The 24,103-nt window shown below is 40.7% G+C and overlaps 2 protein-coding genes across 9 annotated transcripts in view; both read right to left on the reverse strand.

Moving 5' to 3' along the window:
* Positions 1 to 20,719, reverse strand: part of ptprq (protein tyrosine phosphatase receptor type Q) — a 45,182-nt gene extending 24,463 nt beyond the window's left edge. For 3 of the 5 annotated variants that reach the window (XM_004553249.4, XM_004553247.4, XM_004553245.4), the window contains exons 1-32: positions 20,300 to 20,719; positions 20,014 to 20,133; positions 19,765 to 19,909; positions 19,384 to 19,668; positions 19,053 to 19,270; positions 18,258 to 18,438; positions 17,669 to 18,037; positions 17,278 to 17,580; positions 16,269 to 16,565; positions 15,862 to 16,161; positions 14,200 to 14,330; positions 13,773 to 13,902; positions 13,545 to 13,698; positions 13,316 to 13,422; positions 10,977 to 11,074; positions 10,426 to 10,594; positions 10,074 to 10,334; positions 9,785 to 9,945; positions 8,161 to 8,272; positions 7,366 to 7,474; positions 6,412 to 6,526; positions 4,382 to 4,451; positions 4,063 to 4,262; positions 3,651 to 3,879; positions 3,427 to 3,555; positions 3,182 to 3,328; positions 2,840 to 2,997; positions 1,893 to 2,409; positions 1,597 to 1,758; positions 1,304 to 1,483; positions 1,098 to 1,205; positions 86 to 367 (exon numbers count right to left, since the gene is read on the reverse strand). In XM_004553249.4, coding sequence (XP_004553306.3) covers positions 86 to 367; positions 1,098 to 1,205; positions 1,304 to 1,483; positions 1,597 to 1,758; positions 1,893 to 2,409; positions 2,840 to 2,997; positions 3,182 to 3,328; positions 3,427 to 3,555; positions 3,651 to 3,879; positions 4,063 to 4,262; positions 4,382 to 4,451; positions 6,412 to 6,526; positions 7,366 to 7,474; positions 8,161 to 8,272; positions 9,785 to 9,945; positions 10,074 to 10,334; positions 10,426 to 10,594; positions 10,977 to 11,074; positions 13,316 to 13,422; positions 13,545 to 13,698; positions 13,773 to 13,902; positions 14,200 to 14,330; positions 15,862 to 16,161; positions 16,269 to 16,565; positions 17,278 to 17,580; positions 17,669 to 18,037; positions 18,258 to 18,438; positions 19,053 to 19,270; positions 19,384 to 19,668; positions 19,765 to 19,909; positions 20,014 to 20,133; positions 20,300 to 20,344 — 5,992 coding nt within the window. In that variant the 5' untranslated portion in view covers positions 20,345 to 20,719. The remainder of the gene's footprint in view (positions 1 to 85; positions 368 to 1,097; positions 1,206 to 1,303; positions 1,484 to 1,596; positions 1,759 to 1,892; positions 2,410 to 2,839; positions 2,998 to 3,181; positions 3,329 to 3,426; positions 3,556 to 3,650; positions 3,880 to 4,062; positions 4,263 to 4,381; positions 4,452 to 6,411; positions 6,527 to 7,365; positions 7,475 to 8,160; positions 8,273 to 9,784; positions 9,946 to 10,073; positions 10,335 to 10,425; positions 10,595 to 10,976; positions 11,075 to 13,315; positions 13,423 to 13,544; positions 13,699 to 13,772; positions 13,903 to 14,199; positions 14,331 to 15,861; positions 16,162 to 16,268; positions 16,566 to 17,277; positions 17,581 to 17,668; positions 18,038 to 18,257; positions 18,439 to 19,052; positions 19,271 to 19,383; positions 19,669 to 19,764; positions 19,910 to 20,013; positions 20,134 to 20,299) is intronic. The other 2 variants (XM_004553246.4, XM_004553248.4) reach the window with 2 other exon arrangements.
* A 713-nt stretch (positions 20,720 to 21,432) lies between these two features.
* The window catches only part of otogl (otogelin-like), a 28,825-nt gene continuing 26,154 nt past the window's right edge, over positions 21,433 to 24,103 (reverse strand). For 2 of the 4 annotated variants that reach the window (XM_076885770.1, XM_076885771.1), the window contains 4 exons: positions 23,931 to 23,976; positions 23,060 to 23,131; positions 22,269 to 22,348; positions 21,433 to 22,148 (listed from right to left, as the gene is read on the reverse strand). In XM_076885770.1, the coding sequence (XP_076741885.1) occupies positions 21,948 to 22,148; positions 22,269 to 22,348; positions 23,060 to 23,131; positions 23,931 to 23,976 (399 nt within the window). In that variant the 3' untranslated portion in view covers positions 21,433 to 21,947. The remainder of the gene's footprint in view (positions 22,149 to 22,268; positions 22,349 to 23,059; positions 23,132 to 23,930; positions 23,977 to 24,103) is intronic. The other 2 variants (XM_076885772.1, XM_012919585.3) reach the window with 1 other exon arrangement.

Here is a 24,103-nt window from a genome sequence, read left to right on the forward strand (position 1 = left end):
TAACGTGTTGGTTAAACAGTTGGTATTCACTCTAAAGCCTTTCATATGAATGTATCTGTGAAGGTGGGCACATCCTTCAACGCACCATCTTCTCCAGATAACAGGTATAAAGTGTCTGATGTCTGGTTGCCATTTCCGTAACGCGTGTACGCGCTCACAGACACATTGTAAAAGGAGAATGGTTTCAGACTGAACAGGGTGACTTTGTTAGAAGACGTGTTCACCAGCGCAGAGTAGGATTCATTCTCATACAGGACCTCATACTGCTGGATCGCCCCATTAGCTTTCTCTGGTGCAGACCAGGCTATTGTGGCAGTAGAGGGGGTGGTGTTTACCACAGTGAGGTTTACAGGAGGGGAGTCGGGCTCTAAGAGGGAGAAGAAAAAAAACAGAGAACTTGTCAGTATTTGCAGTAGGTAGTTAATAAAAAAGTTACATTTCCAAGCAATTTATAAAGAATACAGTAATAGTTATTATGCAAAGCTCATGATTAATTAATTTAAAAAACTTAACACTGGATATTCATTAATCATTGATAACATATAGTTGATCCAAGCATTATAAACAGAATTCAGACAAAGTTTAGATTTTTGCATTTGCACATACAGGCAGCACGATCCTAAAGTTTCGCAACCAGCAAAAATAATAAATTCTTGACTTAAATTTGGCCGACCCTCCATTCAAGCTCATTTCCTTGTGCACCTCCTGAATGCTTCCAGTTCGGCTGCATTCACACGTCTGCCTCAAACTTGCTGTGAGAGCAGGAATGAGCTTCTGCATCAAACTGAATGAGCAGTTAATGAGAGTTCAGAAGCACAAGCAAGAGAAATCTGTTGTTGTTTTTTTTATTCTACATTCATCGCACATTTTATTTTTTAAAATGCAGTTTTGTTTTGTTTTTTCAATTTATGCCAAGTGGTCAGGAACGGGCCCTCGAGGGACTGACTGAAAAGTAGCAGCTCTACAGGAAGACCTTGAAGGAGATATCGGCCAAATTGTATTCAGGTAAGGATTTTTATTTTTATGGGAAAAGTTACAGAAATGTATGATGGCATCTTGTATTTGTGAATGTATAAATTCAAAAGTCCAACACGTACCATCCTCTAAAGTGAAAACAAAAATGTCATCTTCCTCAGAAAGTGAGCTCTCCCCCACAACTGTGGATGCAGCTACACGAAGCTTATAAGGAGTGTACTTGTCCAGATCTATACATAACAAGAGGGAAAAGTGATACTTTACATTGTAGTGGCAGTTATACTTAACGGCTTAAGAAAATGTCAGCTGAAGAGAATGAAGACGCTACCTGTTATCAATATGCTGGTAGTGTTAGTAACCCATTTCAGGCCTTGATTACTGGGCAGTTTGAGACCATAAACAGTGTAATGTGTGATCCGCCCATTGGGATTGATGGGTGGGGTCCAGCTCACTAGAATGGAGGTAGAGCTGATATTCTGATAGGATACCTCAAGCACGGAGCTAGGAACTAAAAGATACAGACGCACAAGATGTTAAAATTGGGCACCTTTAACAGCTCTATTAACATTTTTTCTTGTTAATATTTATTACAATTATTAAACGTGTACCATAAGCACCCACCCTGCTCCCTGGTCTTCTCTGTGATATTTGCAGCAGGGCCCTCTCCTACAGTGGTGGAAGCAGTGACCCTGAATGTATACTCAGTGAAGGGAACTAGATCTGACACCAAGTAGGACAACTCCTCAGACAGAACGTCCATTACCTCCTGTCTCACTGTTACCCCTGCAGATTCATGCAGACACATGCACAGAGGATTTATGAATAGTCAAGGGTTTTTTTTAATAATAATTCTGGTTAAAGCGAAGCAAAGCAAAGCAAAGTTAAAAAAATGCAGTGTTTACAGTTAGCTCTCCCACCTGTGGTACCAGACACAGCACCGCTGCGTGTTGAAAAGTGTTCTGTAATTGAAGCATCAAGTGTAGACAAGCGAAGCTGGCCTGGGGTCAGGGCCAAGGGGGCAGAGCCTGAGGTCACTTCCCCGGCATGTAATTGCTTCGTAAGCCAGGGTGGAAGTGTAACAGATGGCACAGAGGTAAGAGAAAGTGCAGACGTTCCAGAGACTGCAGAGTCAGAAGACTGCATATTTGGGTTGTCAGAGCGTGAGGCAGTGTCATAATCAGGGCTGGGCCTGTTGGTGGCCATGGGGTAAGTGGTTGGCTGAGCATTCGTGTTAGTGATGTAATTAGTGCTTCTAAGTCCAGAGTCTGTGAAACTGGAAGCAGTAGCACTAGTGTGCAGCGTGCGGTCTGAAATAGTAGCTGTAAAAGTTGGTGGAGATGTGATCAGACCAAGCTCAGCAGTTCTTTTATGCCTCTTTGAACTGTTATGGACATCAGGTGGACGTGTTTCATTTTCATAAAAACCAGTTGTATTCTGAAAGGAGACAAAAAAAACACCTTATATATGGATATATGAGACTCATCATCCCTTAATGTGATTTCTAATAAAATCAGTAAGCATCAGTAGATAGCACTCATTATTAAAGGGGCTCCGATATAAAGTAGGTGGTTTTTTTTTAAATTATTCCTATAATAGGATACAGCAGCACACAGTCTATTGTAATCCACCAGACTAGTGGTTTAAAAAAGCCGATAATCCACTGTAGACTATTGCAGAGTGTTGCTGAACCATATTGATCTTTGAGAGTGTAGTGGTCTTACATCCGACCGTAAAACGACGACAGTGTATCATCAGCTGTAATGGATTGTACAAGTATTCATGACACAGCAACATATCACATGTCTTTAACTGTGTTTTTTAAGCTGGAAGCATAGAGCGGTAGAGATAATATCATCTGGCTTACTGCTGTCATCGTGATGTTCTGGAGCAGAGTTTCCTCAACCAGCACCAGAAGTCTGTATTGGATTATGGGACCGTTGGGCTGGGCAGGGCTTTTCCAACTTACACGAATTGAAACTGAATCCTCAGCAATTGCCATCAGGTGCTGCACTGCACTGGGTGCTATCCTCACAAACACACACACGCACATAGATAAACAGAAGCACAAAAACTAAATTTGCTCTTGTATTTTGTATGTATTTATTTTATTTGCTACCAATGTGTGCGTCTGTATTAAAAGTGAAACTACACTAAACTAACTAAACTGAACTTTTTCATTTATACTTCAATCTTGTAACTGCCTCACCTTCCGCAGGTGTAACGATGTCTCCCTTCGCTGCAGGACCCACCTCACCAGCTGCTTTTGCTCGGACGTCTACTATGTACCTCGTGTAGGGTTTCAAACCGGTAAAAGCAAAACGGGTATCTCCTGTGCTGTTCTCATACATAAAACCTTAAAAAAAAAACAGAACAAAATTTAAAACTGCATTGATTTTTGCGTGTATTATGTGTGCATGTAGCTGTGTTTGCTCTGAGTCAACATTTATCCACCTGTGGGTCCATGAAGGTAGAGTACGTAGGAGAACTTTCCTGTCGTGATGCTGGGAGGGCTCCAGGACACAGAGAATGATCGAGACGTCATGCTGAATACAGAGAAGTTTTGTGGCGGGTCTTCTGGAGCTGCACAAGCAGGAATATTTGTTTTCATACCTCAGTGCTAATATGAATACGAGCTTAATTAGTGCTAAAGTGTTTGCACGCTTCTTTTTCCACACCTGATTCTGGCATGCGAACCATAGTGGAGGCTACCTGTCCCTCTCCTTCAGAGGTGAAGGCGGACACCTCAAATAGATAGGCAATATAAGGTCGTAGCTGATCAACTCCTACTGATATGGGTACGTTCCAAGAGGCTGCAGGGGGCACAGCAGAGAGGGTGATGGGTGGCGATGATGCTGTTATCTCCAAGGGACTGAGAGTCGCACTGGACAGGATATCGGCTGCATCCTAGACACATGAAATCATGCGGGATAAAAAGAGAGAGTGCATTTAAGAAAAAAAGGAAAGAGAAAAGACGGTCGGCCTTGTGCATTTGAGCTATTTATCATCTTGACAGGAAAGTAGTATAGAACAAAAACACTTGGCAATAACAGCACAGTTTAGAAGGAGGGTGAAGGAAAAACACAGTACATTGCAGTGAGGCAGGGCTACAGTCATGATGTCCACTGCATTGACCTCCAGCAAACGGACAATCTGCCCAGTACGAGCAAATTTGGCCTTGACGGCGAACTTTGTGATGAGGCCATTGATGCGGTGTGGCAAGAACCAGGTAAGGACGACGAAGGTGTGGTTATGAGCATACGCTGTGAGATTGGTCACCAGGCCAGGGGCTGCAGGATGTGAATACACATGCAAATTCAGTGAAATATACATGCACATGTTATTTTTTTATGATGTTGAGACGCTTGGATCGGAGTGCAAGGCTGTGTGCTTGTGCATGAATACCCACGGGACTCTGCTGTCTTTATGTATAAAGGTTTGCTGAATGCTCCTACTCCAAATGGAGATATAGCTGCTACCTAAAGAGAAACAGAGAGAGAGAGAGGAAGTGTTGGTAGGCATAATGATTAATTCATGTTCCTGTCAGTTATCATCTCCCAGTCATGTGCTAATCTCAGGCTGCTGGAACAAGCTGCCGTAGCAGAGTTTATTCAGAGATCCCAGAGATATATATTCTACAAAAATATATCTCATTATATAGCGTAGATGTAAACAGATCACAACACAGTCTCAAGTCTTTGAATTTTTTCCAGTAATTTAAGGTTGGATCAAAATTAAATAGCAATTTATCAGGTCAACTGTGGAGTCACTTAAATGGATTTTAGTTTTGTACTGGAGTAGTATGGGAACTGACATGTTATCTTAAAAAAGAACAAAGAAAAAATGTATTTCGTTCCTGCCTGAGATCAGAAAACAGCGCGCGCCGTTCAGCTATTTGTTTCTACCTTGTTGCCACGAAACGGTTAGCAGTGGGGCGCTGCAGGCGTTTCTCTGGTTCGTGTCAGTGTCATCCAATCAGCAGCCAAGCACATACAGGGTAACCCCAGAATAATTAAACAAGCAATGGACATAATGGATCAGTTGATCTAGGTGCAACACTACAATACAGGTGAGCTAAACATAACCCTCATGTCCTCAGATTTTCTCAGTGTTTCCTGTCACCTAACTCTCACACCTGCTTCACCTGTTCTTGACTAAACCTTCCTCCTTTATTCATATCTGAAATCACGCCGTTGTTCTCTGTCAGTTCCTTACACATCAAATGGGTTCCAGTTGTTTTTTGTTTTTTTTCACTTTTTCTGTTTACCACTTTCCTACATGCAAGATTGTTCTTTATTATTCGACTTCCATTCTTTATGCCAACATGACAAATGGCTGTATCCGTACCTTTCTAAACTGAATGCTTTCAGCTTCACATCAGAAATAGGTAAGCTGAGGAAAAACTATCTCATATTCAGCTTTAGAGAAAAACTCAATGGGCTTTACTTTGAGGAATTACTGTTGAAAAAGACAGAGCAGAAGAGATTTTTGCCCTTGTAAAAATACAGTGCAACAATGCAGCTTTCATTAAAACGCTAATCTGTGGCACAAATGCTTTTTCTATTTGTTTATTGAGAAATCTGTGGGGAAATAATAGCCCTTATACACTTGGTGACAAGAGTATAAGGGCTAATACAGGCTGAGGAAGAAATACGAATTTGCTTATGGGCTCAGCTGTGCGTAGGGTCTAGAGGTCTAGCAAACTCAGAGGTAAAATTTAGTAACATTATACGTGCAAACACACACAGATAAATGCAGTATGTGCAGCTATAATCTGTAAGTGTGTCACGTCCATTTGTGTGAAGGTCATAGCGGGTTAATGAATTCTGAAAACCTTTAAGCATGATCGCATTCAAGCTCACTGACAACAGATAGTGGAAAGAGCCAAGACTCATCCATAGATCTGTTTACCTGTTTAATAATGCAATCAGGATCAATTACCAGTATTCAGCCAGATCAACAGAATAATCTGATCCTCTGTCACATAGTTACACACTCACATGCTGGGAGGGGGGCAGTTTCAAGGAGGTCTGTTAAGAGGGACAATGATCACAGTTCCCAGAAGTATATCTATTAATCAATTCATTTTAAGATAATAAAAACTCATATTCAAAAGCTCTTTTATGTGCAGTATCCCTGCAGGACAGCTTGTTCTGTTTTGATTCAATCTGGGACTTTTTAAACAAAATTTGCTAGGTCAGCCTTTATTTGATAAGACTCCAGAGACTAGACAGGTAAAGGGGGAAAGAGACGAAAGAAATGGTGTGGAGCAGACTTGAACCCCTGCCACTGTAGCTCCTTTGGGCCACGGCTTTGTAGTCAAAACAGGTAAGTTGGAGCAGTTCCCGAGAATGAGTTTTATTTTGTTTTATTGTTTATAGTGAATTCACCAAACAATCTGACTGTAAACTTAATTTAATTCTGACTATTATATTCTACCTGAATGTGGTAGGTAGATCCTGAAGTAAAGTCAGTGATCAGGGTCTCTGGTATATCCAGGTATTTTGTCACCTGTGTGAAAGCGGGGTCAGGATAAGGACACACCTCCTTGTACCTGCAGTAAGAAACCAGGTAGTTAAGATCATCATATCTCAACTTCACACTTATGAAATTTATGCAACTGAATGAAAATACAATATATGGTCAGATGCAAAACTGTCGAACTGTACTCAACTACACTTAATATTTCTTGTTTACTTATCTTATTGACCTTATAGTGCCGTATCAACCCACTTTGCTCTCGCACTGCAGGTTTACCTGTTGTTCCTAGATTATTTAAAAGTACAACAGGAGGCAGAGCCTTCAGTTTTCAGGCCCCTCTTCTATGGAACCAGCTACACAGCTGCTTCATGAGGTGAATATTTCACTGATCTACATTAATCCAAAAACTGGTAACTAGCTCTGTGCTGATCTTTGAATTTTTAACATATAGTAATAAGGTCTTGTTGTAATATATTTTTAACATTAAAAATAATCCCTAGGAAAGTATTTCAAACCATTTTTGCACAAAAAAGCCAGGTTGTACTGTAGACATGTATCTCGAACACCTCAAATGCCAATTTCTGGCTATTTGCTGCTAATATTGGCATCTGCATTTATAACGGTCAATAAATGAAAATTGTAAAAGTGAAGAAGTGATCATTGTTGATGTTGTATAGGTTGTCCAGCAGAAGGCATTCTGCGACATCCCTTTTGGCAACATGTGTAAACGTGACAGAAAAACTACATAGAAGAGATATAGATAGATCAATAAGTATTTAGCACTTGTTTAGTACATGTTGCTGATTATACTGCACTTTTACATAAGATGTGAGATCAAAACTTTTGACTATACTAAACTATGATAGTGTATGTATCTTAGACAGTTTTCCAAAGAAGATCTTGAAAAACTACCTTATGACATATCCATCTATATCTTTGGCATTAGACAGTATATTCCAGGAAAGCAGGATGCCATTAGAGCCGACAGCTTCTCCCTCTAGGCCTGAAGGTGGACCAGGAACTGATGAAGATGAGGGCAGCCGTGTGAAGGAGATAGATGATGTAAACATAAGCAGAACACAAGTAAAGTAAAAATATCTAAAAATTACACAAATAGCTGTATATTACATGTCTGTTAATCATCTGTACTTGAGCCAACTGGCGCCTCAGTGGGCTCAAATATGTAATCTCTTATCTAATCCCCTCGGCTTCTCCTGTGTAAAACATCACCAACAAAACAAACTCAGTACACTTGTTTTGATTAATAACTTTTGTATTATCTACCCGACAGACTACTGTGTCGTCTGAAGAATGGTGTTGTTATCTGTTGTAGACTGATCCTCTGAGTGTGTGTGGGTGTGTGTGTGTTGGGTCTGCATGAAGGGTGTTTTAGGCTGAACCCTGATGAATAAGGCTTCACACAGCAGTGGCATTTCACTGACATTCACTGCAGACCCATTCATCCTGTGGTTCAAAAACCCAGGCTTAAGTTACCTAAAAGGAATTAAACAGCAAAGTAGGCACACACACACATTTATACACACACCTCCACTGTGCCAATCCCTTTTCCTCAGTGTGTATGTGTGTGTGTAATATATATATATATATATACAGTGAGCAAATACAAAACGAGTTCCTGATGGTGCTTTAACATCTGAAAAAACAAAACGTACACAAACAACACCAAACTGTGTGTGTGTGTCTTACCGCTCCCATTCCTGTTGATCATGCGGCTGACTCCACGGCTGATGTTCGAGGAGGAGGCTGCTGTGACTGTTACAGTGTATTGTGTCTTGGGGCTGACATTTACCACATCGGCCTGTGGGAGCAGAAAAATAAATAAATCTACTTGCTCATCAGCAATGTAACGTGCTACTTCCCAATTATTTCTCTTTTAAAACCTAAATGTATTTTTGTTTGATGGATTTTAAACTGGATTTTATGCAAAATCATTATTGCTTAAAATTATAGACAGCTGAAAAATTGCTTAAACATTTTTAGACAACACATGCAGCAGTAATCCCTTTATTGTCTTTTCATTTGTCTTTTATTGTCTTTTTTCTTCAGTTTTTTTGCAGTAATATTCATCTAAATGACAAAATACATGCAATTTTCACTCCATTATTTTACTCCATTATGCTGCCTATGACAGAATTACCAGACCTCTCCTCATCCATCTAAATCAATTTGAAGGTGGGTATTAGTGAATGGATGACAGCTTGTGGTTGCACTTGTTTGCATTTTAACATCTGTGAGACAGACGAGCTCTGCTTCCCACATCACTGCTTTTTTGCTTCAGTGCATGTTGTAGCATCTGTGACATCAAGGTGTTGGATAGTGTGTTACCTTTCAGAAAAATGACTAAACACTCAGACACGGTAAGAAAGGGTGCTTTAAAATTGATCTTACTGCATGTGCATTCATTTGTAAAGCTAAAACGTGACTCTGAATGGTTAGTGTATTACTGTTACACATACATAACATATCTATGTGTGCAGTTTAGAAATAACTGTGTGCACCAGAGCCATGTAACCATTGTCTAATTCTTACCTGTGAATGCACCTGGCCCAGGCACAGTGTGAGCAGTAGGATGTCTGAGAAGAAGGCCATGCTGGGTTTTCGAGTTAGCTTTAGTTTAGTCACAGCAGGTTAGAGGCCTCACCAGTATACCTGTTTCCAGAATTAGTGCACAAATGTTAGCAGTGGGCTACAGGTAATCCAGTGAGCCGGACAGGGATGACTCCGAGTCTAGAAGCTGCTGGTTAATGGCATTAATGAAGGTTACAGGGTTAGTCATCCAGGCATTAAATACTGAAAGATCCTGCTCTTGAGGTAGTCCAAAATGTTTGGAATTTTACAAGGAAGGGCAGTGGGTCCTTTCATTAGCACAAGGCTAACAGTCTCCCACTGGTCTCTCCCTCCAGGAGAGCTGCTTAAGCAAATGAATGATTCAGGGTTGAGCTCAAGAGGGCAACTTAACAAATAATGAGATCTATTACTCAACTCTCTGTACTGTCTATGTGTGTGGTTTGAGGTGTGTCAGGTTACATTTTGGGGGGTAACTGACACCTGGCTGCCGGTAGAAGCCGGAATGTTACTGGTCAAGAGATCTATGTGTGTATGTGTGTGTACTTTTTTCACTTTAATATTACAACACTACTGCAACTCTGAGTTTGTTCCTTTTACTCAAACACTGCTTTGGTGAAATGACAAAGGCTTTGATGATACTTAGGTGAACTTTTTACACGCTTGTTGTCCCAGCGTCTACAATTATGGTACATTTCTTAACTTAACCTTTAAACAGTATGCGTCTAACTAAGTATGTGTGTACCTGAATGTATCCGTCACGTGCGGGGTGCATGGTGATATTTCCTTGGTTTGGTAGCAGATTTACTTGGTAATGATCCACACACCCTACTGCCTGTTCCCAACGCAACGAGAAGGCACATGCAGATAGGTTTGTGATATGTAATCCTTGCACAGGGGCTGGCACTCAAGAAGAACATGAAAGGGAAAAACAATGTTAGCAGAGAGTTTCTAACATTTATGAAGACATGATCAAGGCTGGTGATAAGAACGGGGTGGAGGTGCTGACCAGCATCATTTGTGATATCATTTACCTGTAGTTACAGTCAGAAACGCAGAGCGTCCTGCTGTCACTCCTTTCACTCTTTCAACAGTCACGTTGTAGCTGCAGCCACCCAGCAACCCTGTAACCACAGCAACCTGCTTCTCCTTGGGTATGGTGAGTGTGGACGTGACTAAAGTGTTGGTCACAGTCACTCGGTGGAAGTCAAACTCTCCATGTGTACTGTCCCAGCTCACAGACGCAGAAGAAGAGGTCAGGTGATCTAAATAGAGATGGTGTATTCCTGCTGGGCCTGAAACACAATTTAGAATTTTTGCCTCTTGTTTTGGAAAGTGCTCTTGTTTCGGTGCGTCTCTGTTTCTAGATGCTTTTGCGTCACTCACGTGTGCTGAACCTTTTGTGGACCGCATGACTGGAGTCTGAGCCCAGTACGCTCTGAACGCTAACCCCATAATCTGATCCGGGGATCAGATCCTTCACCTCACAACTTGTGCCTTGGACAAGCACCTCGGTCCATGACTTCCTGTCTACAGACAGCAGGCCAAAAAGAAGCTGAGAAAAAAAACAAAAAACAACTAATATAACAGATTATATTTCTGTCTATTTTTATTCAACATTTTAAATATTGCTCATATTTTCTGCTTTAAATAATAACTCAGTGAGCACTTTTGTTGTGTGTCGGCAATGTGCTTGGTCATTCTTCCTGGATGTAGCTCTGTGGAGGTCATATTTCTCTGAAGTAACCAAATCCGTGGCGTGCCAACAGCAGTTGCTTAGTAACAACAGGTGAGTGTAGAACCTGACCCAGGTGATGTACTTTTATCTATCAATCATATCAATCAATATTTTGGTGGTATGAATCAGTATACCAATATACCATGGCATCTCGTACTGCCTCTACCTCTGGACTTGTGCATTGCTGTGCATGTCTTACCTTGTACTGCATCACCTGTCCTGGTGGCGGTCTCCAGGTGACAGACACAGACGTCACTGCGTTTTCTGAAAGAGTCACTTCCTGTGGCACCTCAGGAACTTGAGACAAGGTGCTTGTTAGCATTTGACACCACATACTCACACCTAAAAAGTTAAACTTTCTGTGTTCTTTACTGGTTCAGTTCATTCTAAACCAGCAGGGGGCGACACTGGATACGACCGAGCACCAGTGGTGGAGGGTGTATTGAGACTCTAGTGCAAGTAGCAATACTGCAGTATAAAAACAGTCTTTTAAAAGTAAAAGTCATGCATTTGAACACAAGGCAATCAAAAGATGGGCTAAATTTACCAAAAGTATCAATTACTTTAATGTTTACTGTAGCTAATAAGCATTATAATGGTTAATTATTACAGACTGGTGATTGAAAAATGGGGACTATGTATAAAAATGTCTGTAATTCCAAAACAATTAATGCAGTGCTTTTGTTAAACCTCTTGAATGAAAGCTCAGAGTCTGTACTTCAATCACATCTTGACTTTATTTATAATCCACTTTAATGGTATACAGAGACAAAGCTACAAAAAAAATGTATCTTTGTCCAGCAAATTATGGACCTAATTCTATATGCAACATAACTGATTATAGTATTACATTATTAAATATATTTTCTGTACTTTTTTGGATATTTTTATTGGTTTAAGTTCCTTGTTCCATTGCTTAGTATATTTTTTTTTACCTTTCCAATATATTTTGTTTTGTATGAATTTATTTTACTTTAATGAGCTAAATCATTTTTGATGCATTGGTTGCTGTAACACAGCGATTTCAAAATGTTTAATTTTTACACAGTTTTACCCAAATTTGCTGTAGAAATGCTGTTATTGTCGTGTGGTTTTGTGATTATTCTGAGTTGCTGTTTTCTGTTGTATTCAGTTTTGATTTTGCGGTTGTTTTAGTAATTTCGAGTTTTTGTGACATTATTAAGTTTATGTTTCCTGCTTCTGCTTTAGGTTTGTTCTAATGATGAATTAGATTGTTGTGATAACGTTTTGTTAAACTGATAATTAACTAACTGAAATTGAGTTTCAGCTCTGGCCCCAGATGTCAGCCTAATGCATACCTTAATCAAGGCATGTAATAACAACATGTGCCAGAACATGCAAAACAGTGCAAAAATAACAGACGAAACTCTGTTCAGACAGTGAACGGATTGATTCTTATATAATGCTTTTCTAGTCTCCCAGATTACTCAAAGTGGTCTATCCAACATGCCACATTCACCCTATCACACACACTCTTCTTAACTGAGTGCTTTCTAACTACACTGATACACATTCACACTCTTGACATGCAAACTAGAGAAACCAGGGATCGAACCACTAACCTTCCGGTCAGTAGGTGACCCACTCTACCTCCTGAGCTACAGCCACCCACTGGCAGAGATGACTAAACCGTTACTAGGTTTTGGATAAAGTGTACACTCACAAACCTGTCAAATCTGTATTTGAAACATTGGCTACCATAGCAGTATAGTATTGCAACATGGCATTTGGGTCTTCTAACTAAAATAGGAACATAAATAGTTCCATTATTTCCAGATCTGGCCCACATCTGGTTGACATACACTCTGCCATGAAACCAGACAGTCAGAAGTGCCAGCTTGGTGCCAGATCTGGGCCAGACCTGTTTTCTATGGGCCTGGGCCACATAAACCAAACCACAATCGAGCCAGATATGGCATGCCATCACGTAGACAGTGCCATCTATGTCAGGCCTGGCCCATATCTGGATGACATATGTCTTATCATGCCAGAAGTCCGCCAGCAGTGCCGGCTTGATACCAGATCTGGGCCGGGCCTGCTTGCTATGTGGGTTTAGTTTCTGTGTTTACGCCTTTATGTTAGTCTGAGTCTTGTTGTCTCCATCTCTTTTGGATTGTTTCCTGCTTTACTTTGATAGTTGGTTTTCTATGGTGTCTTGTTTTGTGTTTTACTTCCAGTCTGACTGTCTTGATTACTTGCCTGTGCTTCATTCCTCTTCCATCGGCGATGCCCTGTTAGTCTTCAGTGTAAATATAGTCCGGCCTTCTGCTCTGTTTGGCTGTCTATTGTGTGTTTTGCTGTTTTTATAGACTCTGATGATCAGTTTTTAGATAAAGTTCACTCTTGATTTTACTCTGTCTGCATTCAGGTCTACCTTTGAAGTGAACCTTAACAAATGCAGATAGAAGTAATTTTGCTTCTCTTCTTTATCTAATGCGTGCTATTTCTGAATACATTTGAATTTATTTGCGCTCATCTATTTTGTACTTCATCAACATTATTCGATTGAACACTTACTAGTACAGAGGGTCATAGTAGCAGGTTTACTTCTTCTGTCCCCACTGATGGTAATAACTTCAACTGTGTACTGGCTTCCAGAAGCGAGGCACTTGAAGCAGAATAATCTGTGTACACACACTCAGCTTTAGCACTCGGTGTTTTTAAGTAGTTTCGATCTGATGATTGAAACGCCAGGCTCATAAACCCGCAGTAATTTGTGTACTGGCTGAGAAGAACGGAGACTGACCTGGGCTCCTGATAAGATGTGATCCGCTCCTGAGTGCTTGTTCTGTTTTTGATCGACAGGATGAGTGTAGTCACCAATCCCCTCAACATACTCCAACTAATGCATATGGATGATGTGGTTTTATTGACAAGAGAGACCTCCACTGGGCTGGAAGCTGGCACAGCAGAAAGTGATAGTTATTAGGAAAGAGAGACAGAGACGTGCTTGTACTTGTGTGTCTGTATTTACCTGCAGTGATATTAATCGTAACTGGTGAACTGTCAGTAAAGGACTGCTTCTCTGTCCGTACTTCGAATCGGTAAAGCGAGCCTGGAGTAAGACCTGAAAATACTGCACTCTGACTCAACACCTTATGCACCTGCAGCACACAAATCAGATAACCAGCAAAGCTGACCAAGACCCTTATTATAATTGTATATATTTATACTGAATACATTAAAAACATGCCAATTATTGTTTACCATAAGTCTCCCCTGAAGCTACTTCTGATTAGTGAAACACTTGAGGAAATTTATTTCAGTGGGTGTGAAAACTTCTGATTTAATTATCAAACCAGACACTGAAAAGTTGTCGGGGAAATCAAATAAAGGCTTCTGTTGATATGCTTCCTAAACAGGTGAATTTTTGGGAGCTTTTTTAGTTGTTGTATTTTTACCTTCTGTGAGCTTTCACAGTTGAGACAGATGACCTCGTAGCTGTGATCCTGGCCTGGTGCAGGATCCCAAAGCAGCTCAATGGATGTATCTGTCACCTGACCCTCCCTTACTCTGCTAGGAGGAGCCAGACCTAAAGTTACAAAGCATATATCACATCCCATTAAGTGTAACGATTATTAAAAGTTCTAATAATTTATGCAAACAATGTTTTAGAAACAGATTTAAAGATTTTATTCATTTAGAAAATCCAAACTCCACAGAAAATTTGTGTTATAGTTTGATATGAAGTTTCAAACAAAGGGATCAAAATACAGTATCTATCATACAGTTCTGAGCACGGCCTCTGTGATCTGTGATGCATCTTTTTAAAACATTAAATGTTATCACTAAAAATCTAAAAAAAAAGAGAGAGAAACAGTGAAGTCGTGCCAAGATTAGGATGGATTACATTTGAAATTGAATTACTGCTATCTCCATGACATGATGAAGATGCACAATCTGCTTTTAAGTGAAGCCAAATGAGCAGCGCAAAAGAAAATAAGCCCTCTCCAGATTACGGTAACGCAACCACCATCCACAAACAGTAAACAAGAAAAGAGATTGGGGAATACATCTGCTACCGCCTCAGGAATACTTAGATGGCTAACCTCTATCATGGGCCATTCAACAATTTGTTACAGAGCGAGGATACACAGCAAGTAGTAGCTTGACTTTTTTTGCACGACTCTCATCATACAATCCATCTGTAAGAATTAGGACAGTTACAATAAATGAATAGAAATAGTGTTCAGAATATCGGCAGTCATACATTAATTTTGTTTTCTTGCGTTTCTGATGTGTAATGTGGCTTTTCTGTCATTTGGGTTGAACAGCAGTTTCTTGTGTTTCGGGGGGGTCTTATGATGAGGTCTTCTCTTAACCTTTGACAAAGGTATTTGAGAGCATTTGTGATGTTTTGTACAGACATAGAGTGTTTGGGCGTTTTTTTACATGTATTTACAATTGCCTGAAAAATGTTTTTCAGATCATCCATAACACATTTTTCTTTGTGTTTCTCCAGTTTTGTGCACATGCATTAAAAAAAAAAGCATAATTTCTTTTGTCTTTGTTTGAGCTTCATTGCTCGCTTAATCACTTTCCTCATCATATTTACAGACTACTCCACCTCTGCCTGAGGGGCAGCTCTCTCAGTCAGCCCTGACCTACTTTGGTCATCATCTGTTAATACTGCAGTTTCAACTTAACCCACTAATAAAACAGGAACTTTTGATCAAAGAGATGCACTGTAGCTCACTGAGTTCTTTTTATACTTGAATAAGCTTTCTCAAATTAAATCTGTGACTTGACATTTTAGTGGCCTTATCCATTATTTGATTCAAATTGAATTTGCTGAAGCATAGAGCTCGAAGAACAAAACATGTATATCTACCCAATTACTTACCATCTGGACTCTATGTGCCTATCTTAGTTATGTGAAATAGGATGATATGATCAGCTCCACTGCAGTCAAGGGTTGCACTAAGCTATCTTAATTAAAGTGGCCTTAAATCTCTGTGTTTGTGTTGGCACCTCTCAGTTAGGAGCAGTTTAAGTGCAGCTGTTACGCGCACTCTGAAGAGTGCATGCATTTGTATGTGCTGGTAGTGACAGAGGTAACTCACTTGTTCTAAAGAGGCGGCTGTAGTATGGTGGTCCCAACTGCTCTCGGCTCGTGCTGTGCACTCTGAGCTGGTACGGTGACCCCGGACTGAGGTTGCTGAGTTTTATGAGATGAACTTGAGCAGTGAGGGAGTACCAGTCACACAGATAGTTGCCCAAACCCTTGCAAACAGTATCCCAGTCTCCAGGACACGCACACACTTTTACGCCATCCATCACACCCAGTTGTGGATGCTGGATGTACAGTTGTGCATAGTTTGTACCCACCGAGACAGGCACTGCTACCTGCACTGGCATAGGAGCTATATACACAAAGACAAACAAAAAGAGTCAAAGACAGATAGTGGAGTATCTTAGATAATAAAAAATTGCAATACATCTATTTGGACACTTTTATTATTTCTCTTACCTGTGGTGTGTATGACGCTAGACCTCTTGCTCCTGTCATTTCCCTTCAGAGCAACAACTCCAACTTCATACGTCTGACCAGGAGTAAATGTGCCCAAATTAAAACACATGGATCCATTTATCAAGTGTCCATATGCGCTGGAGTGGTTTAGCCACAACAAAGGAGCAGTAGGATTGTCAAGAGGTTGGGATGTGATAAAGTAACCGTCTGGAGGATCGCTGGGTGGTTGGGTGCCACAGACAGTCAGATTTCTGCTCCTAGTGCTTATCACTACCAGACCACTGAGAGCCTTCACCACTAAGAAGTACAAACCAGCATTATTTGAAAGTCAGAGGTTAAAAAGCTACATGATTACTTATGCATACCTGCACATAACCATTTCATTTAATATTGTACTGAAAAAAAATCTATACTGCCCATATTATTTAGGAGAGCATTGCAAAGCAGTCAGAAACACATCTATGAAATCATATTTGCCAACAGGATCATCAGTGAATACTGATGAGTAGATGTAAACACATGCAAAAAATTAATAACCTCTCAAGTAATGTTGGAATGGCAGTAAAAATCAAATTGAAACTAGCCCACTTGGATGTGAAGCGATTTAGCTGCTTAATAAGATGCATATTTTGAGAAGGTAATAGTCTGCGTTCATGCCATCTGCACTTGTGACACTTTGCGCCTTTTACTCTGGTGAAATGAATCACCCTGGCATCACAATACTGTCTTCCACTTCACAGCAATGCTTAAGTGCACTGGACAGACTTAAAGGTTGCTTACATGAGCAACTAATGTGTAGAATAACTTCAATTTTCTGTAAAGTTTCCATTTGCATTTACCTTATCTTGTCAGTATTTGCAGAGATTTCAAATAAGCCATGCGATTGTTAAAAAGTACAAGATAATTCCTAGAATATAATTTAAAAATAGGTAGAGCATAGCACCAGACAGTACTTACTGGACAACAAGCTTTTAGAAATTGTTCATGAATCTAACATTTACATGCTTACCAGTTTTTACAGTTAGAGTTGCCTGTCCACAGCTCCCTATCCCATGCTCGGTAACTGTGTATACTTCAATCCTGTATTTCCTGTGAGATTCCAGCCCTCCAATTACTGCAGTATAGGACCTCAACCCAGATGACCTGGAGATGTTTGCCATGCCAACTACACCATCCTGTTTCGAAGACATGTCTTCATATAGTACAACAAAAGTCCAACCAGCCACAAATGACGCATCTGGCAGCATCCAATGAACGCTAATGTGACTGGCTGTAATGGGACCAACAGTGATATTTTGAGCAGGGTGAGGTCCTGTAAGAAAGGCAGTGTAAATATTAAAAGTCAGCCTCTATTAATATAATGTCCTTTGAATTGTGTAAGTGGTTATCAATACACTCACTAGTATATGCAATTTGTGTTTGTCCCAAGCTCCAAGCGAAGCCAGGAGGGTGAGACGCTTGAAGGGTGAAGGAGTAGATGCTTCCTGGAGATAAACCTGCTAAAGTTACGCCTCTAGAAGAGATCGAAATGGGGACCCTTACAATTTTTTTAGGCGTGCTCTGGTTCTTTGTGCCCATTTGGTCCTCTTGCTTCCTTTCTTCTTCACTTGGATCCCACTCTCCGTATTCTTCCTCTTGGTACTGCAGGAATACCTCAAATGATGAAAGAGCAGGTGAGTTACAGAGTGAGAGATCACTCCAACGAAGCTCTACCAGGTCCTCTGTCACCTGAACCAGGTCGAATGAGAATGAGGCAGGAACTAAACGTGCTGTAAAGAAGGAAAAAAGCAATATCTTAGCACCCTGAAAAGATAAATAAGTGGCAGAAGTGCTCACAAATTGCATGGTTTGAATCTGTAAGTGCTGTGCAATATCACAAACGAAATGTGGTGATACTCCCAAATTATATATTGCATATGACTTATACATTACAACTACTGTTAAATATTATATGCTGGCTAATAAACAGCTCGTGCACAAGTTATTTACTTTGATATTGGCAGATAAAGGGTAAGGGGATGTTACAGAAGAATGAAGTGAGAAAGAATCCCGGCCCCGTGGCATTCCTCTGGAAAGCGAAGCAGTCCGTCTGGTTGGCTGGTAGCAGAGTCTTCATAGTGTTTGTTCGGTTATATGATGAGCCATCAGACCAGAGAGGTCGGCCCTCTTCCTGTAGGGCAAGAAAGAGGCAGACATCACGAGTCGAATGCCATTTAAGTATGAAAAACAAACTTTCCCTCTGAAGGTTACGTGCTGCGGTGAAGCATTGTCAAAGTGAACAACGTTTTGTGAAAAACCTCCCCTTGCGATATCCAGCACTTCAGCGATGGCTTGCAGAGTTTTTCTAACTAAATTATTTTAACAAAACTTTAGAAAAATCCTACCAGGAATATTTTTGAACAGTTTGGACCTCCCTTGTTAGGCATATTTTGCTTTTTGTCATAAAAACATATTCATAATTACCTAAATGCAAAACCTGTTTTTTTCCTCACAAGGTTTGTGTTTGATTTCAAGTGTGAAAAACTTTTATGCAAAGAAATTGTATTTATGCAGAAAAAAAAGTTTAAATATAATGTCATGCAGCACACGTTCCACAACCACCTAACCCTGGAGGATATTTAAGTGCATGTTTTTCAATATATTTAATCAAAATGTTGTTTTGTTTTTAGAAAATCCTCTCTAAAGTACTAAGTGCTCAGTTATTCATGACAAAAATGAAAAATTAAAGTCATTATAAATGCTGCTTTTTAGAATTAAAGTGATTTAAAATATGTTTGTGCATACCTGCTGGTCATTAAGTCCCGTCCATAGCAGCAGCAAGTTGTTCTGGGACAGGAGGTAAGAAGATATAAAAAACAGATCTTCCAGGCTCTTCAGGTTAGCCAGATGACTCCCTGCTGCAAGGTCTGAACATCTGTGCAGTGCATCACTCCAGGTCAACCCTGTTCTTCTCACAATGTAGCAGCTTCCCCCAATGGCAATCCAGCCAGGTGGGCACTGAGCTGCAGAAACATATTACAATCAGCTTACAGTACAAATTCCTGACTGCAGTCACTAAAAGGTTAATAATTGAGCTGTGGTCATGCGATCACAGGATTACTAATGTTCACAATACCTGTTTCCAGACGAATTCTGAGTCTCTGCTTCAAGGTCATATTAAACTGTTTGAGGTATGTAGTCACTGTGACTTTGGCCTTGAAGCGTGTGCCCGGCTGCAAACCTTTCATTGTATACTGGGATTTTACTTCTGAAGAGTTTATGTTGAAGATGTGCACGACAGTTTCTGTGTGTGTGTTGTACAGGCTTATGGAGGACAGGGTCTGCAGCCTGTGAAGTTTCCATGTCAGAAGGGCGGTGGTGGTTGTGCTGTATACATTAAAGGAGGACGTGGACACTGGAACTGTTGAGACACAAAAAGGGGATGAGGTGTTAACGTTATTAAACATGATAGAAATACAACATGTGGTGTTTGGATTCAGACGTCACAGACACTCACGGAAGTGAAAGGTCTTTGTCTCGAGCACCGCATCACACCTGCTGGCTCTCAGCGTGATGTTATACCCCTTCTGATCCTCAACCATTCTCAATAATATCCTGCAGTGATGGGAGCATGCTGAGTTATTGAAGCTCTTCACATATACCTGCAAAGATGTGACAGAAAGTGAGAACAGAGTAAACTTTATAAAAACGAACAAAACTTAATAAGACTTTCACAGCTTTTTTTCACCATTACTAATGTTCTTACCAGATGGTTACTTGCAGGTCTGCAGGTGACCCTGTAGCTGTCTGGATCTTGACTAAAGGGCTGAAAAAGAACTTCAACCTCAACAGTGTTTGAATGTTTTTCACAGGTTAGCAAGACCACCTGTGGAAAGAGAAAGGGATTAAATGTCTGCTGAATAATTGAATGCGCCCCAAATCGCTATGTAATATTTAAATCTTACTGATACAGGAAAATAACTGAGCCTAAAAGACCCAGAATGCAGTTTTACCTTATTTACAGATAACTGCTACGTGCAGGGTTACCTTACCTGACATAAACTTGCTAGTAGCCACAGGCGCTGTGTTTGACCCATTGGGAATCTCAATCCATCTCATTTAGCACACCTTCCAGGAGTGTCACTGATCCACATGGGTACATGCAGTCACTTCCACGCCCAGACACAACAGATCCTTCCTCTCGTCAGCCATTGGTCGCACAAAAAGAAAATCCAAGCCAGCTGTGCGTAAACATCAGTTGTGGAAAGTCCCAAACTATTTTGGTCGCTGACGTAAAACTGAAGAACAAGAAAAGTGAACGGGTTGAAACTTTTTCATTTTTTTCGTGAAACCTTTCAGCTTTTACTTAGTTCAGTTACAGCTGCCTCGACGTGTTAATGCCTGGGGGGAGTCTCTTAGTTTTACTTCACATTTACGCAGAGCCAAGACTTTGAATTTAGCGCGCACTCGAAGCCAAAGTTCCCTCGAGAAGCAAGCCTCAAGTGAAGAAGGAGGCAGTCTTCCTGGGTTTGTAGGAGGAGAGAGAGATTGCGTGTGCATTAGTTCAACCCAATTTGTTCTGCCTCCTTGTCGGGATAAGAGCACTTTACCATGACAACCATGGGCACACGGCCACTCCAGTGCTGGGCTCCTGAGGAGGGGGATAAGTAGAGAGAGATGAACATGTGGGGCATACTGAGGGGAAAAGATGTGGTGGGATTTTATGAGCAATTGAGATGTCCTCACTGGGCAAAGCCGCCCGCCATGCTTCACACCTCTAGAGTAACGGTCAACCACTCGGTTAGAGCAGACAGTTCATGACTGTTTTCACGACTTTATTTAACCTCTAAAATAAGCATGTGCTGCAAATTGCTCCGAGCATTGCAGTGGTAAGAATGGTTTGGCTCTGAGGTGGGGTGTGGTGGGAGCGCTGGCCCATGTGGAATGACAGGAATGTGAAAGAGAGAAATGATTGACAGGCAAAGAGCTGACTTTACTAAGGGCGTCTGTTGTCAAGAGGTGACTCCCACTCAGCAATAACCTCTGAAAAGTGAGACATAAATATGTGTCAGCACTATTAATGCTGAACCAGAATGAGTATGTGTGTAATAAAGGTTTAATGAAAGAGAAAGTGGAGGGAGTATAAAAACATCGCAGGTCATGAGGACACAGTTTTAGACAACAGCACTGTTAAATCTTTTATTAAACTACTGTAAAAACTAAAAGAAGACAAAATAACATTTGAGAAAGAAATTCAACTTTTCTAAGACAACAAAGCATAAAGGCTAAATGAATCTTATAAGACAAACCAAAATTCATATACAGTGTTTAAACACAACTGCTATTTAAAAACGCAACAACGTGTTCATATACTGTAGGCTCAAAAGCTTAGGGTACCATCAGCTGAAAGCACTAGAAGCTGAATGGGTTGGCACTGCAGGACTTACAGAAAATAAGGCTAAAGTGCGAGAAAACTATCTGGAAAACAATCCGCCTCTTAAATCGGTTATTCTCATATCTTTTAGTTACAACTATGACTCAAAGTCAGTGTTGTAAAGTGTATTAAGACAACGACAACAAAAAAAAAGACATGGCTGGTTTTCATGTTTGTCCATTAGTAAAACAATATTCAGATATCCCCCTACCCCACCCTGTTATTTAGACGTTCTCTTCACTTGTCTTGCTCTCATTCAGCCGTTTTTAGTTCCACTGGCACGAACAGTCCAGAGGCTCTTGGAAGTTGTACTCCACGACTGTGGCATTGCGAGAGCAGTAGAGTGCGACGGAGCGGGTCTGCAGTCCACTCTCACGGCAGCATTTACAGAATCTGGCGTGACTGTTGATGTTAAAGTTGAATATGGTGGCTGATGGACATTTCCCGTCGCAGGAATATACTGTAACCTGCCAAATGAAAAACATATATTTACTAAACAAAACACAACCACAACTACTAAATGTGTTTAAAATTCTGCTTTCACAGACTCCTCATTTTCACAAGTGAATGTCTCTTTTCTCTCTCACCGGTGCATTGCTCCTGCAATCATCTTTTCTAATGGTAGTCCGGATGGCCACCCGCTTACATGTCTTGCCGTCCTCTTTACCTGCAGAGATTTTCACACAGACTAACACTCAGGAAGAAATATAGGATCCTCAGAGTAATCATAGATCCTTAACACACCAGATATTTTTAGAGAAGCCTATATACACCAAACTGATGTTTGGTGTTTGGCACACAGTAATGATAATATGCTCACTTTCAAATGCACTTTAATCATTACACTACAGAGACTTCACATACACACTGAAATGCCTATTCACTTTGGCTCTTTGTTGCTGAGCAGTAGGCGCTTACTTTGATTGACAGCTGGGTGATGGGTGGGGGTGTGGGATACAGGTCCCCCAGCACAGTTCCACTGAATGGCTACTGACCTAAATTTAACCTTACTTTTAAACCAATCAAAGTTTCAAAGAATTCTGTGTGGGCCTGAAATTCATGAAAAAAAACAGAAGTGCTTCTTCTAAACATTTGTGTGTGCATTACTGAAGCTTATATTATTTCACAAGAAGTGCAATTTTTATTTTATTAAGGTCTTTCTGTTACAAATAACCTAAAATGCTTTGCAGGTTATATTGTGTTTTAAGGATCTGACCAAAAGTGGAGAGAGGAAATGAAACGATAAGACACACAGACACTGAAAAAGACATAAAAAACCGCATTTACACCGTACACATTCAGAATTTGAAAACACAAGGGAATGAGTCACTGAGAGCAAGGATGCCAAAGAAGTCGGAATAGTGCAAGATGGTGGTACCTGTGTCACAGTTTGTACTACCAGTAGGCGTTACAGGATTAACGGTAAATGGTAAAACACCCACTCCAGAACCTGGAAACATCGTTGGCACCGCAGCCGTCCGGTTCAAAGAACGTCAGGAGAACACAAGGTTATGTTTTGTTCAGAAAGCACAGTTTAATGTCACACACAAACACACAGCGGATGGAATCATTGCGGCCTGCATGCACATGGATGTCGCATCTTTTTTGGGTCACTCCAGGCAGCCAGCCAAGGAACGCAGTCATTTGATGTACTACAAAGCTCAGCAGGGCGAATGCTAACCCCTGCACCATCTCACATCTTCAGCGGTAAAACGCTCACTGTGAACACCTCAACTGGCCAAACAGCAAGAACAACTGCTTAAGCAGGCAAGCGGGCAAGGCTGCAACGCTGAATCCAAAGAGAGAGGAAATCTCACCACTGTATGTTTATTACAAATTTCATCCACATAGCTCAGAAGATACTTTAACTCAAACTTTTTCCAAACATCAAGATAGTTCAGTTATGTTCACCCTTAAAGTACAGTTTCAGGAGGTTGTGAGTGTAGTGTAGTATATCCCTTTGAATGTATTGGTTAGTTAATTACTTGAGGTTTTCAGCAAGTATTTCTTCAGTTTATGCTGTGGTAGCTCTTAAATATGTCAACAGAAGGTTTTGGGGACACCAGGGAAAGCAAGGGACTGTGAAATGTACTCATAGGCCAACAGGCTTTATGTTCACCGTCTACAAAAGGCCACACCCCCAACCAGTCAGCCAATAAGCCCATCCACTGCCAAGCAACAAGGCGCTCACCCCTCTAATTGACTGCTCAAAGCGACACCAGAAGCCCTGAATAAATTTAAAGACTCACATGTCCTGCAACAGCCATCCACATAGCTCTGAACAACACCGCCATTCTGCAAAGAAGATAGGAAAGAAATACTAAAAGTTTAATATATAAGAAAAAATATCAAACTGAGCAACTTTAGATAAAAAATTAGGCATCGTTAAACTCATACTTAGATATAGATTATAAGTAGCGGT

The sequence above is a fragment of the Maylandia zebra genome, linkage group LG7, assembly GCF_041146795.1.
Source record: "Maylandia zebra isolate NMK-2024a linkage group LG7, Mzebra_GT3a, whole genome shotgun sequence".
NCBI classification, from domain to species: domain Eukaryota; kingdom Metazoa; phylum Chordata; class Actinopteri; order Cichliformes; family Cichlidae; genus Maylandia; species Maylandia zebra.